This window comes from Enhydra lutris, unplaced genomic scaffold (assembly GCF_002288905.1).
Source record: "Enhydra lutris kenyoni isolate GAN:26980312 unplaced genomic scaffold, ASM228890v2 scaffoldscaffold46, whole genome shotgun sequence".
Taxonomy (NCBI): Eukaryota; Metazoa; Chordata; class Mammalia; order Carnivora; family Mustelidae; genus Enhydra; species Enhydra lutris.
The window spans coordinates 9,601,280-9,618,953 of NW_019154130.1; the positions used below are offsets into that span (position 1 = coordinate 9,601,280).

Sequence of the window (17,674 nt, forward strand, 5' to 3'; positions counted from 1 at the left end):
AAAAAAAAAAAAAAAAAAAAAAAAAAAAAAAAAAAAAAAATTGGGGGACTGCTGGGAGGACGACAGAAAGCGCCTCATGGGGTTTTGTTCCAGAGGCAGAGCACTGAGGAAGGGCGAGCAGAGCGGGGGACAGGGGACTTCTGCAGGGGCCCTGAGAGGAGCAGGTGCCGGCAGCCAGGGGAGGCCAAACCCCGGCTGCCAGGATCAGAGCCCGCCGCTCCGGGCTGGGCCGCCTCTGTGTCCCACAATGACTGAAGGTACTCCGCTTGCTCAGATGGGTGCCCCTTAAGTCTTCCCCACAGCCCCTGGCGAGTGCTCAGGGAAGGCTGGCCCATTTTCCAGCTCCGGGACGGACACCAAACAGGGGCAGCAGTAGTAGCCCTGGGCCAGTGCCAGAGCCACTGTGGGTGCCCCACCCTGGTGGCCGCCCGCAGCACTAGGGCGTGGCTCCGGGACATGTCAGTGGCTGTCTCTGGCCTCCAGGGTATGTGATGCCGCGGCACAGGGCCGGCTGGAGGGGGCTGGGGACATAAGCCCCCCGGAGAAACCCTCCACCAGAGAGATGTGTTCATGGGGAGCTGGTGGACACATGTCCCCGCTCCCTCGACTCCCGGGGGACAGCTCTGAGGTGTGTGCCCCACAGATCTTGGAGGGCCCTGGTCGGGGTGAGCACCTGCCGCCCACGGCGGGCCTGCTCGCTGTGGCCCCTGGGCTGGAACCCTCGCTTCCTTCCCGTTCCTCATGCACTTCCTGGGCTCACCTCTGAGGAGATGTGCTTGGTAGCCAAGTCCGTGTCTCAGGCTCTGCCCCTGGGGAACCCGCACCAGGACACCACAGCTACAGGTGACCGAAAGGAAGGAAGCCTCCCACATGACACAGGTCTCCGGTAGAGCGTCTGCATTTGCTGACTCAATTTAAGATTTAAGATTTTAAAAACTAGTTACTAATTTGCAAACAAAGGGGAGATGCTACGCAACAGTCCCCATTTCTAGTTTCTCTGGAAACGGGCGGACCCAGGGGGCCTGTGAACCCACCTGAAAGCGAGCACATGCTCTGTGCCAGGCTTGGGGCTGGGGCTGCAGCCGTGCAGGAAACTCTAAAGGATATTCGGAACCACCAGCCACGGGGGCCGTGTCGGGGGCCCCCAGGTGGGAGTGAGCTGAGGGCTGACCAGGAGAAGCTGAGAGGCAGAGGAGGACCCCCGCATTCCCTGGGCCTCCGTGTCCCAGGCACCGGCTGGCTCTGAGCGGCAGGCTGGGTGTGCACGGGGAGAAATCCCACAAGCTGCGTGGTATTACTGTCCCATTTGTCAGACGCGCAAGCAGTGGCTCTAAGGAAGTCACCTGACCTCACTCACCCCACAGCCCATCACACCAGTGATGCCTGCGGTCCCGGGGCTCAGTGGCCCGCCCTGCAGCGCAGACACTAGCACAGCCCCCCGTAGGAAAGAGCTCTTGGCAGAAAAGGACTGGACAGACAGAGCCCCCGCAGCACCACCTACCTGCAGTGGCGGCCTTCACCCAATTGCCCGAGAGAATAATCTAGAAACCCCCGAAGCTGGGACCCCATCCCCAGAGGTTCTGATGTGAGTGGCCTGGGGCGGGCATTGGCTACTGAGAACGATGATCACCGCTGATCACCACGGTGCTCAGGGCCCTGGCTCGCTGGGAAGCAGGAGACTGCGCGCAGCCTGGAAGGTGGCCCTCGCTCCGTGCGTTCCACGCAGCTGGCCCGGAAGCTCCCCATCCGCAGGGCCTAGATTACCATGGATTTAGCCTGTGGTAGGGCTGCGGAGCAGGGCTAAGCCTGGGGGCTTTCAGGCTCCTTCCTGCCTGTGTTTGCAGTAGTTACAGATGCTGGAGAGGCAGGGAGTGGCCAGGTGAAGGGGACTCACTGCACGCAACAAAGGAAAAGGAAGCGGAACCCTTGGAAGGCATCCCCCACTCCCCTGCCTGGTGCCTGCAGGGATCTTTCCGTTTCTAGTAGTGGCTTGATGGGCATGAACCTCCTGTCCCCCTCCTCCTGGCACAGCCCTGGGGTGGGAGTAGGGAGCCCTGGAAAGGGAGGACACGGTAATGTGTCCTCAGGGAATCAAGGCGGAAGGAAATCCACACCAGATCTAGATGTGCGCGGGCCTCAAGCGGTCAGGCAGGCACAGGAGGGAGACGATAGGGCAGGCCGCAGATTGCGGCAACGCAGCCCCAGCTGCCCTACGGGCCCGTAGCACCAGCGTGGTCAGACCTAACTTTTCCAGAGGCCAGAATCTCGATTTTCCAGGCCAAATCTTCTGATAGCAAAATAGTGGTGATTCATTAAAAACAAAAACAAAAACAAACCCCACCTGTGCATATTTTATAGGTAAAACAAAGACCCGCGGCAGAGCTCAGTTGATGGCTCACCTGGGCAGCCTCTGATTTATGGTCTCCTCTGTCTACAGGACCCCACTAGTCTCACTCGTGGCCGTGAAGCAGTAACGAAAACCTCCCTGTCTTGTTTCTCGTGGGTTCCTCCGGCCTGGGCCAACCGACAATTCAGAAGCCAACTTGGCCGCCCCCTGCCACCAGCCACAACCCTGGAGGAAAAGCCTACCCTCCTCCTGCCCGGGTTGTCAGCACTTTGGTCCCCAGGTCCCCGAACCCCTGTCCAATCCGGGCCCAGCCCCTTCCCCTCCCAAGTCGCTCTGAAATTCTCCTTCTGTCAGTTGAATTCTGTGATCGATGAGGAAGAGCAGGAGAAATGGCCCGGCACAGCTGGTTTCCCCGTTAGCCCTAGCAGGGATTCCTGGCCTCGCTGGCGACGGCTGAGTGAAATGTTTGCGGAACGCAGAGAACACAAGTCAATAACAATTTAGCTGGATTGGGAGCAAGTGCCTTCCCCGCACGGACAGCCGCTCCCGGGGGAAGGGGAAGAGAGTGGGGAGGATATTGCTGAAGCGCCTGGAAATATTTCCAAAACACCGCTCCAAGAGGCTCAGGGCGTGGGGCAGGGAGGAGGGGAGAGGAGGAGGAGGAGGTGACCCGCAGACACCTGCTCCCGCCTGCTCCGGGCCCCTCCGGCCTCCCCAGCACCTCGGCAGGAGGGAAGCCTTTGGCTCTGGACGTGCCGGCCGTTTGCACCCTTGCCGCTGAGGAGCTGCGGGACGAAAACAATTCCCGCTTCTTCGCATGGCTTCGCTCGACTCTGCCTCCAACAGCGGGGCCGGCTTGGGGCATTTGAGAAAAGAGCTGGTCTCCCGGCCGATTTCAACCTCTCTCCTGGTGCCGCGCAGAAGGAACAAAACACAGCTCTCTGGCCAGGGGAGGCAGTGCCCTTCCAAGAGGGCAGGGTAAGACGCCTCTCAGGCCCTCCGGTCCCCGTCCCTGCGGTGGCGAGTGGCACAGTCGCCCTCATCGGCTTTCTCTGATACCTCTGGAGGAAGGGGTGCCTGCTTCCCTGAAGCCTTAAGGAGGGACCGAGAGGCACCCAAGTGGAGGAAGAAAAATGAGGCGAGGGGAGCTTACAGGAACCTTCTGTCTCCAGGGAGCTGGAAAGATCCACAGCGAAGGGGTATTTTGAATAATAAATTCTGTGACTTCACATACTTGCTTGAACTTTCCCGACTGTGATTTTTAAAGCCCGATGATTATGTTTTCATGGCCAAGATCAAGAAGGCATATTTGCAAGGGCTGGCGTAGGGATAACGGGCTCTCCTGGTCCCCGATCTTTTGAAAATGTGCCGTCCTAGGAATGATTAAGTTATGGAAGGGAGGGAATGGTGAACTGTTGCAGGCTTTAAATATCATCTGTATGCTGATGACTCCAAATTTATATCTCAGTCCAGACTTCGCCCCTGAGCTCCGAACTCATAGATCTATCTGCTTGACATCCCATGGGGAGTCCTAATGGTGTCTCAAACCCCATGTGCACCCCCCCAACCCCCACCTGCTTTTCCCAGCTTCCTGGGCTTCATCATCACGAGGCACCACCATCCTGAGTGGCTCCAAGCAGAAATCTCTACACCGGCCTTAATTTCCCTCATGCCTTCCGGAAGTAAATTAGGCTGACTCTCCCTTCACCACACAGGCTCAGTCCACCTGCTCTCCATCCCCATGGTCTTTGTTCCCACCCAGGCCACTGCCTCCGCTTGCTGTGAGGACCACGATGGGACTCCTACCTCCATTCTTGCCCCTCCACAATGCAGGCCCCATGAAACAGGGAGGAAAAGGTCTGACAATGTAAATCCTCCCTTCTTAAATCTTTGAGGAACTTCCTGCTCTATGTTGAATAAAAGCCAGGCTCCCTGCCAGGCCCCACAAGGAGCTCTGCTGGCCTCTCTCCAGCTTTGTTTCCTAGCATTCTCTGCTCTGGAACTGTTTTCTAGCCACGGTGGCCTGTTATGACTGCTCCTGTCCCAGGGCCTTTGCACCTACGGGTCCCTGTGCCTGGAATGTTTATCCCCCGGAACTCTGGCTGGCTGGCTTTCTTCCTCCCACCAAAAAAACACTCCTTGGAAAAACTTCTTCCAGTCCAGGGCTGTGCCAAGAGGAGGGGGAAATCTCTCCACTCTTCCCAGCTCCCAGGAGCATCTTGCTATCCTTTCTAATTCCTCCTAGGGCTTGCCATCGTCCTAACTTTGTTATTTGCCTCTTTTGTCATCTGTCTCTCCCCCTGAAATGTCAGCTCCACGAGGGCAGGGGCCTTCTCTCTAGTTCACTGCTTGGGCCTCAGGGCTGAGAAAGGCTTGAACGAGATGGTTAATGCAGAGTCGAGAACATGAATGAATGAATGAATGAATGAACAGAGCCAGTGAGGGGCAGAATGATGGGGGCCTCCTTCCCGGGGAGAGCTGGAGTTCTTAAGCAGAGACTTCAGTGGGGTGGGGGTGGGAGAGGGTGAGACCGTGATGCTTCCAGAACTGTATATGCTCTGAGAAAGGAGAGCTCATGGTAGGAGGAATTAGCTACCTCCGTGGCTTTTAGATAAAATGAGGGCAGCCATTTCTCGAGCCCCAGGGCAGGCCTTTTCTGTAAGTGGTGAGGCAGTAAACCATTTTAGCTTCACAGGCCACAGGTCTCCCCGGCAGCCCCTCTCCTCCCTCACAGTGCGAGCACGCGGCTGGACTGACCGTGGGAACAAACAGGCACGGCCGTGTACCAAAAACCCTTTATTTACAAAACCAGGCTGCAGGCTGGATCTGACTGTGGGCTCTGGTTTGCAACCACTGCCCTACCTGGATTGGGAGGCTGGGTCTGATAAGGGGGGGGCAACTGGGGATGTGGGGGCTTCTGCAGAATAGGGTGTGGTGAGCTAGAGTTAGCTATTCTGCAGTGTGCAAAGCTGTGTGCCCTCTGGCAATTCACTAGACCTCTCTGGGTCTCAATGTGCACCTCAGAAAGACAGGAACAGCACTTCCTTCCAGAGAGGTGGGAGGCCAAAACGGGACTGCATCCCCAAACCCCTTGGCTGTGCTTCCAGCGCAGAGCAGGTCCTCCACTCAGCCCTCTCCCTTCTTCTCTGGCACCTGACTTGGTCTTTAATACAAAGTCACATGGCTGCCTCTTTTAGACTGGTGGTGGGTGGAGGTTCAAGGTGGAAGAGCTGGCTTCAGGCCAAGTGGGGCTCCGGGGCTGGCTGCACGGCTAACCGTCCAGCGTCCCTGCAACCAGGCTTCCCTCCCGTGGGGTGACAGTGAGGAGGGGCTGAACCGACTCCCGCACTATGGCTGCTAGGGACGAAACGCTGGGTCAGAATGGGTCGATGGGACAATTGTGCGCCCGGCCCATGGACAGTCAAGGAGCGCCCACGGTGCTAGACAGAGGACCACAGTGGCGGGGAGATGCGGAGAAAGACCCGTGCCCTGGAGGGCAGGGCCTCATGGGGAGAAGAGACATCAGAGTATCGCACACGGGAACACAAAGTGGCAGGAAGACGGGGCGAGGGGCATGATGGGGGAACGGAGCACATAAGGGGTACCAGGGAGAGGGCCGATCTCTCACGTTCTGGCTGAGAGCGGCGGGCGAAGGGGCGGGGGACAGGCTGCCGGGACGAGGGCTCCGGCAGACGGGCCCCTTCCCCACCTGGTTCCGGTCCCCATCAGCGCCTGGCTGGGGGCAGCGTGTGCTGGAGGCTTGTGAGCCCCCCGGCCGGGCACCCGCCCGCACCCAGAGAGAGCGGATCTCCCGCCCCGGCCCGGGCCGGCTCTGGCGGACGGGGGAGGCGCCGCTGCCAGCCGCTTGCCATGCCGGTCATGTCTGCGCTCCCGGCTCCGGAGGTGAAAGGTACAACCGCTAACCACAGCCCATCAGTCCTCCCAGCTGGAATAAGACAACGGTGGGAAGCAGAGCCGCGCTCCCGGCCAAGTAAAAGCCCGTTTGCCCGGGCCTCCCTGGCTGCGCGGGGTCTGAATCAGAGGCTTCTGCGGGCGGGTTGCTTCTCTACCATTATATTCTCTCCGTGCCGCTTGCGGGTACCGTGGCCTGCCGAGGCCCTGAAAGCTTCTCCATGCCTCGACCCTGCTGGTTTGTAACACGTTCGGGAAGAAAAGGACACAGCCAGTGGCCGACTTTCCTCTTTCTTCCCTCCTTGCTCTCTCTTTTCACCCTCCCACACGCGAGGGCTGAAGAATAGCACTTCACCTACCGGGGGCTGCGAGGGGCAGAGGGGAAAACGGTTCTGGGCCGGGAGGGGAGGCGGGGGCGGGACAGGGGCGAGGGGAGCGGACGGCTCTGTGGAGGACGGCCGTCTTGCTATTCCCTCTCAGGGCACCTCCGTCTGGTGTCAAGATCAGAGCAACGTGGCCAATGGCATTCAGAGGTCCCTTTGCTGTTCAATGTCATGGGCATATCGCAGGCCTCACCTGAGAAGGGAGAAACGTAACACCCTGCCATCTTACAGGGACAAGGGACAAGATGAAGGCTTCCAGAGGGTTGGAAGCTGGCAGCGGGGGGGTGGGGGAGGTTTAAAACAAGCTTCTTTGGCTGCCAACACAGGACCCTCGGTGAGTGGTGAACACCAGGCCAGCACGGAGCACGGCTCGCTCCCACACCTGCGTCGGAAGGCAGGGCGTTATGGACACCGTCTCTCCAGTGAGGACTCGTCCTCCTCCTCGCTACGGTGTACGAAGTGTCTACTGTGTGCCAGGCACGGGGATGTGCACTCAGGACGTGGGAGACGAGCTGCCATCCAGAGTCAGATGCAAACGCACCGGCCCCGGGCATGGCCCACGTGCTGGGCATCTCCAGGTTCTCACCCACGCACCCATCCACACACGCGCATTTGCTGTTTACAAGCCAGGCTTATAAAAACCAGAGCTCCTCTCTTGTCTCTCTGCTTTGCCCTGAGCACATCCTTCCTCAGCCCGGCTGGCCTGGGAAGCGAGGTCAACAAAGTGCTCTGGGTGGCCCCAAGAAGGAAAGACAGGGGAAGTGACATCTGTCACACGCTCACTTGTGCTAGGAACCTTAGAGGCATCGCCTCCTTGAGCCCCAAGGTTTCCCAGCGGAGGTAGGCACCCTCATCCCGCCATATGGATGAGAGCTGAGGCCAAGCGCGGTGCCCGAGGTCACAGAGCCGGTATGGGGACACACCCCGGGGCAAGCGGAAGGGGCACCAGCACACACCTGCTGATACAAAGACTCAGGCCAGCAGGATGGCCAAAAGCCCAGGTCTGACTCCTGACTTGGCCGCTAGTAACCGGGTGCCCCCTTGGGCAGGGTGTCTGCCCTCTCTGTGCCTCAGTTTACTCATCTACAAAGCAGGAGCGAATGACGTTATTTGCCCCCTAGGATTCTCCAGGATTAACACCTGCGACTGCCCGTCGATAACACCTGGCACAGAGTAAGGCTTAACAGATGAAAGTTGTTATACCAGTAATAATAATAATTAGTGTTATCCAGCCTGAACCATACATGGTGCCTTCCACCTTCAACCTAGGCTCATCAGGGACTCATGGACGGAGAGAGGGGCTGGTTGCAGGGGCTGCAGAGCTCTCGGTTCGCCAGCAAGCTTCGTGCCTGGCCCTGCTGAATGGTCGGGACGCCTGCCTGTCATCCCCTGGCCCACATTCCACAGGGAGCCCTTTGTCGTGGCCTCAGGGCTTGGGCTGGGCAAACGGGGCCGGGGCCTCCACTGGAGACCTGAGTGCCTTCCTGGCAGAGCTCGGCGTGGAGGGAGGAAACTGGGCATGGGTCCCATCTGCCCTCGGAGTCTGCCAGGGCCCTGAAAGCGCTGAACAATGCAGATTTCGACACAAATGAGCTGGGTATTTTTCGCCACGGGGAAGGGGCAGAGCAGGGGGCGTGGGGGGGGGGAGGGTCCAGCCAGGAGAGCAGGAGGCCAGCAGCCCTATTTTGAACATTCAGGGCTGTAGGGGCACCTCCCATTCCCCGAAAAGCTCAGACACACAATGGAGCGGTCAGTAAGAGGGATTGCGGGCTCCAGAGCACCTGTTCTGGGCTGACTTGTCGAACCCCTCCCCCCGCCCCCCAGGGTCCAGCTAACGTGGGAAGGACGGATGGAGCCGTTGCCCTGAGTACAAGGAGCTTCAGCCGGACTGTGCGAGCTCGAACCTGGCTTCCACCGCACACTGCCTGCGTGAGCCCCGGCAAGTGACTTCATCTCCGCGCGCCTCCTCCCTTCATCTCTAAACAGGGAGGACACAGCCCCTACGGCCTGGGACTGCCCTGCGGGGGTGGGGGTGCCTCCCGGGTGAGAAAACCAACAGGGCAGCTCGTGCTGCTTCTGTCACTCACAGAACATCCGCTCGACAGTTCTGAAAGGGGGCGCCTTTGTTAGCTGCCACCGCTGGTGAACGGCTGTGGAAGGGGAAACGGAAGCCCAGAGGGCAGGCACACTGACCCCCCGCTTCCCCGCCTCTGACACTCAGCCAGGGAGCAACAGAAACCGGGTCTCCTGGATTACAAGGTCAATGTTCCTTCTCCTACAGCCAACCTTCCGGGGACCAAGAGCTTATGGAAAATCCGATGACAACAGATCCTCTTGCCCGAGAGGTAGACCTGCACACACGCACGTGCACGCACCCCCCCCCCACCCCGGGATGACAACATTTCTGGGTGTTCTCAGCTCCTCTGAGGCCAGCCCTAGACTAGGATCCGCGAAGACAAGGTTTCATGGATCCTAGGGTACAAATCCCTGTGTCTTATCTTGCTGTGTTCTGGAGAGAGCTTTCTTTTGTTTTCAGAGGATTATCATGTGTTTCTTTGGGCAAGAGTGCTGTGAAACACGACTGGGAATGACTTTACTCTCAGGCTGCCGTTCTGTCATCTTCTCAACCCAGACGGGTGAGGCCAGCACGGAGGTCTGGCAGGTGGGCGCGCGTCCGAGAGACCCCTCCGGATGGGAGGCCTCCCCTCAGCACACCCCTGCTGCTGTTCGTGGGCCCAACATGGGCTGGATGTTCTCTGGGGCCACCAGATCCATCCTTTGTCCTGCTGGCCCCTGGCAGGTGTCCCTGGGGGACCTGGTCCTTCGGCTTACAGATGCAATGGGCCAAGGGGAGACCCAGAGGGGAGAAAGGTGGGAGGAAAGGGAGCTGTAGGCACTTTTCCCGCCGCTCCCCACCTGCTTTGCGGGGTTCTCTGGCATTGGCTGTGGGCTTCTACGCTAGGGGACTGAGTAGGTGTCTACAGACCCTGCTCTTGATGGACCCCAGGGACATCATTTCCTCCCCGCCTACCCCTACAGGCCCTGGGATAAGGCGGGAGGTAGGGGGACTGCTCCTCAGTACTGCTCACCTCTGGCCCCTACCCTCACCTCTGCATTACAGGCTCTTCCTGCCAACCCCTGGGGTAAATTCTGTTCCCTGCTAGGACCCTGCCCATCTTCCCCTGGTTTGGGAAGGGTCTGGCAACACTCACTTCCACACACTCGGTTAGCTCAGAGCGCATGGCCCCTTCCAGAACCTGAGGGCCATGTTCCTCCAGGGGGACTCAAAGGGAGTCCAAACACAGAGCTGGACTCGCTCAGAACTGACCTTGGGGCCCTCACCTCACCTTGCACTTGAGCTTCCCGGCCTTTAAGTGGGGACACGGTAATGTGCACCGCCTGAGGCCTTCTAGGAGGACACACTGTGTCAATTCCAAAGGGCTGTCTGACATTTTCCATCATGACCTGTTATTCATCGCCTCCATTTCTGGAAGGGACCCAGGACAGTCTACATTCAGGGTCTGGACGAGTCAGGATGAAGGAAGCCATGCAGGAAGCACTCATATACCTGGGTCTGATAAAAACCTCAGACTTCTGGAAGATGGCATTTGCTAGTATAGAGTAGTACAGGGTGGCGGGGTGGGGTGCGAGTTCTGGAGCTGGCCTAGAGCTCCAATCTGTGACTTTCCAGCCGCGTGACCACGGGCAGTGCCTCACTCGGTTTCTTTGTAAAATGGAGACAGCAGCGCCCGGAGCTGCTGCCACTGTCCTGGGGCTCAGTGAGACGGCGCAGGTCAGAGACTGAGGACAGACCTCAGCACGGAGTGAGTTCTTAATAAACAGGAGTAGTCACGTGTCACTGCGGTGCTTGGTTGGTCTTAGTGTTCCCATCCGTAAAATGGAGCTAATCAAGAGGAGCTGGGTGGCTCAGTGAAGTGTCCACCTTCGGCTCAGGTCAAGATCCCAGGGTCCTGGGATCGAGCCCCGCACCTGGCTCCCTGCTCATGCTCTCTCAACTCTCTCTCAAACGAATAAATAAAATCCTAAAATTAAAAAAAAAAACCAACACAACCCGGGGTTCATCATGCCCATTTCGCAGGGCTGCTGGGGAATTCCCGGGAACACATGTGGAAGAACGCTACTGCCTCTGTTCCCGCTGGGACTACACCTGCTCTGTCTGGGCCGCGGCCTGCAGCTGATACTAGAGACGGCCGATCCCAGAGCGGCGCCCGTGACCGAGCCTTTCCGCTGGAGTGAGGCTATAACGCTGTCTCTGGAACTCAATTTATCGAAGGGGGCTTCTCCGCGACGCGGGGGAGAAGTGCTGAGCCTGCAGGCCGCCGGCCCCGGGGGCGGGTGGAGGCGAGGTGTGGGCAGAGGCCCTTACACAAACATTTGCTGCGGGTGCATTTGGGCCTGTCAATGGTTGTCGATAGGGATAGGTTCCCTTTCTGCACGTCAGGATTTGGGGACTTATTGAGTTGTGAGTGGGGACTGTGTGCTCGGTCCTGATTCCTCTGGTCGCTCGTGTACTTTTGCTGGTAACTTCCCCAGCCTCCGACGGGGGGCCTGGCCTATGCTGGACATGGGGCCGGGCACGGGGGCCCAGAGAGGAAGCCGAGGACACAGTCTCCATGCGGGGAAAGGCATCAGTCCAGCGAGGAGAAAACCATAATGAAATAAATTACAACATGGCAGGGAAGTGTAGGAAGGGAGGACAGAGCCCCTACTGATACCGAAGGAGAGGGGCAGAGAAAGGGAGGGCTTTCTGGGGGAGGTGTCATTTGAGCTGGGCCTGACTGGCTGCACAGGCCCTGGTTGCTTAAACAAACTGGAGGGCCGAGCATTCTGAGCAGAGGGAAGAGCACACGGGGAGGCACAGAGCACCACCACGCGCTCGGGGCGGTCAGGTGGGACTGGGCTGGAAAAGGCCCCTGGAGCCAGGGAGGCCAAGGGTGTATCTGAAGAGTCCACAGGCTGAGCTACAGTCAAAGGCTACGCCCTGTGCTCGAAGCAAACCTCAGGGTGGGGGGGGGGGGGGCGTCTGCACACCCAAGACACTGCCCTGCTTGCTAGCCCAGAGCAAGACCAATGGCGCCCAACAACTGGAAAACTCCCAGCCCCGTAAGGGCCGCCTCCTCTGCGGGGTCCCCTATGCTGCTGCATGACTGGGGAGACCCAGTGTCACTGGCTGGGACAGGCAACAGTCACATCCTGGCTCCACGCTCCATCCCTGCAGGGATGAGTGGCAGAAGGGTGAGCTCTGCAGCCAATACCCCACACTGCCCCCAGGTGACACTGTGGCTCCCCACTGTCTGGTGGGGATGGGTGAGGGGAGCAGTGGCAGGCGCCTGGATAACTGGTCCACCCAGGAAACCCCCAAGAGCTGAGAACCCTCCAGTTGTCCCTGGGACTCCTGGGTGGAGGAAGGCAGCTTGCCACCTGAGACCTCAGAGCAGCCATGGCTGATGCCGCGGGTGGGACGACGGAGTCCCTTCACCAAGCCTGCTTTCCTGGGCAGGTGGGAGGAAGAAACGCATTCCCAGCCGGGGGAGGCTATTCCTGGGCACCCGTCATGAAGCCAAAAGGATCCTAAGTGGGCAGGAGGCTAGCAACTGCCCCTTTCCTGCCAGGCCCTGAGTGCACTTCTGAGATGCATGGGAGAGGCGTGGAGATGGGATTCAAGTTCAAAGGGTCCTTGATAGCCCAAGTGCAGGGGTGCACACTGGGAGGGACAGTTGGGAGCACCTGCCTCTCCTTCCGCATGCCCGGTGTGGCTCAGTGTTCTCGAGACTTTCCCTTGTCCCCTCCTACCTGACTCCCCAGCACCTTGTTGGATAGGATGAGACCCAGTGTAAGCCGGCCCCCAACTCTCGCCACCTTACCTGCTCCAGCCATGCTGGCTTCCCTGCTTCTGCAGGTGCCAAGCTCAAGGTCCCCACTGCTCAGGCAGCCCTCTTGTGGGCGCAAATGTCACCTCTGCAAGGACACCTTTCTAGTCCACCCGCTCAAGTAATGTACCCGGCCTCTTCCCCTAGAACCTGCCGCCCGGCTAGGTCACAGCCGCACCCCTGTGCTAGAACAAGCAGGCACTCACCGAGTATTTTCTGGGGAGGGACTGAATAATCAGCGAGGCCATGGGATGCCACCAAAGTGTGTGAGAGGTGGGAGTAAGGTCCTGTGACCATTGGGCTCCCGGCAGGGAGCGGACGGCCCTCAAACGGAGTAACTGAGGAGGATCCACCGGAAAGGAGGCAGAGGGTAGGCGTTTCAGTGCAAGTGACCCCCTTGGCTGGCCAAGGGGACCTGGACAGAGAGTGCCAGGTAGAGAGGGCAACTAGACGTGAGCTGCAGCCCTGGGTGGCAGTGCCAGCGGCCACCTGCCAGGAAAGAAGGCGGGGGACCAGGGCAGGGGGTGCCGGTGGAATGGGGAGGGGATAAACTCCCTGACCCCAGTCTCCTCCTCTTTCCCAATTTCCTGCCAGGCCTTCCCAACGACCCAACCCAGCCGGAAGCCAAAGGGTATGGAGGCTACAGGCGCCGTCTGCACAGATCAGCATCCCGTCGAGGGATGGCAGCAGCCCGTCCAGGCAAGGACAGACCCCCGGGCACCCTGGCACGCTTACCGTGGAAGTGCTTGGCCGTCTTCCGCCGCAGGGTCTGCAGGCTCACCTCCGAGTCAGCCCACTCCAGGACCAGTCTCCGGCCGTACAGGTGGGTGCTGTGACACAGCGCGTGGAAGGCTCTCTGGGGGAGCGAGGGCAGGAAATGAAACGGCGAGTTAGCGGAGACCTACAGCAGACGTTCGTCCCGTCCCCTGCCCCCATGCCGGCACCTCAAGCTCAAAGGCCAGGTTCTGGCCCTTGTGACACTTGCTCTCCAGCGAGGGTGTGGGAGCTGCTGGGCACTTAACTCAATTAGCAGGTTATGTTCCCAGGGAGAGAGCTGCGAGGGAACGTGCCGTCAATATATCTGCCTGTAATTGGTGGCTTGGCCAGTGACCGGCTTCCTCCCACACTGTGTCCCATCTGGGGAGGGCCACCCCATGGGCCGGCTCACCTCCCACTGGGCCATCGGGGAAGCACCATGGGACAAAACTGAGCCCTGCCTAGCCATGGCGACCAGCCACACAAGCCCCTCGCTTTTCCCTGGTGGCTCTGTCCTTCGCCAGCCCCGAGGAGTCCGTCCCCCGCCCTCCCAGGCACTGGCTCCTTCCCTGGGCTCAGCAGCTCTGGCCTCCCGCTCTTCGCTGCTCCTGGCCTCCAAGTTCTGCCTACCCCCAACTCTGGTGTTTGGGGCTGCTTTACTGAGATATAAACCACACACTGTACAAGTCACTCCTCTAAAGTACACAGCTTGTGGGTTTTCAGGACAGTCAAAGTTGTGCGGCCATCACCGTGTCAAGTTCAAAACACTTCATCCTCCGTCCTCCCAGGAGGAAACCCCACACTCGGCACTGGTTGCTCCTCACCCTCCCCCGGCCTCCGGCCCCACGAGTCTGCTTTCCGTCTCTTCGAATCTGCCTGTTCCAAACGTTTCAGATGAACGGAACCATGCAGTACTGGTAAGTTCACTCTTAAATGTCACCAGGGCCCAGGCTAAGTGGCACCGCCCTGAGGCTCATCCTGCAGCTCTCCTGTGGTTCACAGAAGCCACTGGCTTAGACTCCAGAGCCACTGTGTCTGGGCAGGGCAGGTCCTGTACCTCCTCGCTTTAAGACCTTGGGCAAGTTAATGAACCTCTCCGGCCTCAGTTTCCTGGTCTATGAAATGGGAATGTTAATGGCCCTCCAATCTCAGGGTTCTAAGGGAGAGGAGAAAGAGTTAAGTGGAAGGTGCCTACAACATGTGGGGCATACAGTAAGTGCTCAATAGATGCTAGCTCTCATCCCGGTTGTGCTGTTACTGCTGACTTGTCGCATCTGTGATTTCTTTCTCCCAGCAGCGAGGCCGCAGGCCAGCCACGGGTATGGCCAGGGCCAGCCTCGGGTGCTCGTCAGGTCGGGAAGCCACAGTGGCTAACGGTGGCGTCTTCATCTGTGCTTCTGGGCTGCCATCAGCAGCCCAGGGACTGGGACTCATCCCTCTTGCTTCCCCCATGCTGCGAGGAGGTGGCGTGTGACCAGGAGAACTCCACGCTGGAACAGAGCCCCCTCTGGCCCTCACCTTCAGCGTGACTGTTACGGGCTGGACCGTGCTCCCCTCAAGAATGGATGTTGGAATCCACACCCCTAGTACCTTGGATTGTGACCCTATTTGGAAACAGGTCCTTGCAGGTGTAGTCAAACAAAGGCGAGGGCATCCTGGAGAAGGCAGGCCTCTAAACCAGTACGACTGTGGCCTCGTAAGAGACAGCCACGTGAAGACAGACGTGGCGGGCGCCCCATGGAAACAGGGGGCTGAGGAATGCTGCTGCCACCAGATGCTGGGAGAGAGGAGGGGAACAGACTTCCTTTGAAACGAACCCAACAACTCCTGCCCCCTTGATCAGGGACTCCCAGCCTTGAGAATGGGGAGATGTCAATTTCTGTTGGTTTCAACCACCCAGGCTGTGGTACTTCATTACAGAGGCTGAGGTGACCCTGGGTAAGTCAGGTGCCCCACTGGGAGCCCTGGTCTCCTCATCTGTAAAATGGGGCTAATCGTGGGATGAACACACGACATGCCCAGGGGGGGGTCACCTACAGTGGATATTCCATAACAACCGAATCTGAAAAGCACTGGTGGGAGCTGGTGGGACATGCACTTTTTTAAAAACAAGACATGCGGTCCAAGTACAGAAATGCTCTGTTCTCGTTGCGCTTTTCTGAGAAGGGCCAGGTGCAGGAAACTTTTTTCTCCCTCCCCCACCACCCCCCGCTTTTGTTTTACTTTAATTTAAAAAACTCTTTCTGACTGCTAGCAGAGCCTCTGCATTTTTTCCATGCGGACATAAAACTGCATCTGGACTCCGAGCCGAAATGGCCCATTCCGAGCTTTAAAACACACGCGTTCTCAGCTGGCACTGCAGAGAGACAGCCTGACTGGGGGAGCTGGGGTTTTGAGCTGGGGGAGAGAAGTCAGTCGGGAGTCTGGCGTGGTGGGTATTCCGTCCCGGCGTCCGGGTCCCTGAGGAGCTGCGGTCCCAGGGACGCAGGCGGGTGGGTGGGGGGGGGGGGGGGGGGGGGGCACGAGACTCCAGCTGGTGGGGGCTGAGCTGCAGAGAGAAGGGAGGGAGGGGGCCTGGGAGGGGGGCCTCAGGCAAGACACCCCGGCCCCGGCCCCTCTCTGCGTGCAGCTTTCAGACTGGCGTTTCGTTCCGACCCCGTTCTCCGCTGCTGTGCCCATGGAGCCTGGGAGGGGTCTGTTCACTGCCGCAGTTGCTGAGAAACTCCCTCTCCTGGCCTCTGATGGCAACCCTTCCAAATTCTCACCTCCTCTTTGGAAGGGCTTTTCACCTCCAGAAGTGAGGTGGCACAGTCATTAAGACTGGGGGCCTCTGGTTCAAATCCCCACTGCACCACATGCAAGCTATGTGAGCTTGAGCAGGCTGCTTAACCTCTCTGGGACCCATTTCCTTCAGTGGCGGCAGCAAAGAGTGGCAAGGAGGAGCCCGTGGACTGTGAAGTCTAACAGCACCCTTGCTTGGGGTTATTATTATGGATGCCCTCTGCTCCCCTTATGCCACCAAAAAATGGGAACAATATTCGGTGGGACACGAGCTCTTGTGCATTTGGCGCTGGAGCCCAGCATGCAGTTCTCCAAAAATAGCAGGACTAGCCTCCCTCGTCCCAGTCCCCTCCGGTTCACAGGAGACCAAGCCGCTTTCCTGAGTGCCCACTGCCTTGCTAGTTCAACGTAGTGGCCTCAAACTGTCGCAGGCAGCGGGGACAGGGACTCGAGGCTAAAAGTGGCCTTGGACAATCCAGAGTCATTGTATTTCACTAAAGGGGCCTGAGGTGAGCTTGTTATATATCTGGGGGGTCCTAGAAGGCAGAGGGGTGGGTGAGGAGAAGGACACAGCCCAGGCCTCAAGAGGCCTTCAGGCTAGTGTGGAAGGCACGGAAGGTTCTAGGCACAGCCAAGGGGAACGTGCAGCCCTGGCCTCTCTGGCCTGGGGCCTGCCAGTAGCTTCCCCCCAGCCTCTGGGCCTGCTGAGACCCATGTCACCTTCCTCCTGAGAGTTCTGAACCTCAGCTGAGGCACAGGCCCCCTCTGACAAATCAGCTCTCGGGGAGTCATTCATCTGGGGGTGCCCAGAACTTGGTGCAATGAGGGTGTCTCAGAAAAAGCGGGGAGTTAGACATTCCTGGCCTGGTGCTTCTCTCCAAACCCTGCTGCTGCTGCCTGTTTTCTTCCCTTGGAATGAAAGGGAAGCAGATCATGGACCTCCAGGGTTGAAACTCTAAGCCTGGGCTCCCAACCTATTTATGAGAACAGACATTATTCTCCCATTTCAGTGATAGGAAAACAGGTGCCGGCCAAGGTCCCTACACACGCCGACTTCCTTCTTCCTTCCCCTTTCAGACCCTGTGTGTTCCATCCTCGGGCCTTTGTGACCTGCTCCAGTCCGGCCTCAGAAGAGCTCCCTTGTCACAGCTGACCTGCTGGTGGGCCCAGGGCACAACCTGCTCTCCTCACAGACGACAGCCGGGTGCCCTTCCTGTGCCGCACCTGTGTGGCCTCCAGCCCAGCACCGGCCCCATGAACATCTGCTTACAGGCCAGCCTCCTAAGTGCAGCCTTGAACCTTGGAAGGAAGACCTCTTTCCTTGCTGCCCGTAGTACTGCCCAGGGAACAAGGTCGTTCCCCCTTATCTGTGGGGGATACACTCCAGGACCCCAGGGGACGCCCAAACCCACAGGTGGTATGGAACCCACATATACATATTTTTCCTATACGGGTGTACCTGTGGCAAAATTTCATTTATAAATTAACCACAGTAAGAGATTTAATAATGCTGCAATTAGAGAACTACAGTTACAACAGTAGTGAACAGCCGTAACAATAAACTTTACTAAAAGTACCTGAACGCGGTCTTGCTCAAAATCTGC

The 17,674-nt window shown here is 58.6% G+C and overlaps 1 protein-coding gene across 1 annotated transcript in view; it reads right to left on the reverse strand.

Annotated features, from left to right (window-relative positions):
- Nucleotides 1-17,674, reverse strand: part of LOC111156417 (RNA binding motif protein 19) — a 118,022-nt gene that overhangs the window by 7,876 nt on the left and 92,472 nt on the right. The window contains exon 23 of the mRNA XM_022517298.1: nucleotides 13,269-13,389. Within this exon, the coding sequence (XP_022373006.1) occupies nucleotides 13,269-13,389 (121 nt within the window). The remainder of the gene's footprint in view (nucleotides 1-13,268; nucleotides 13,390-17,674) is intronic.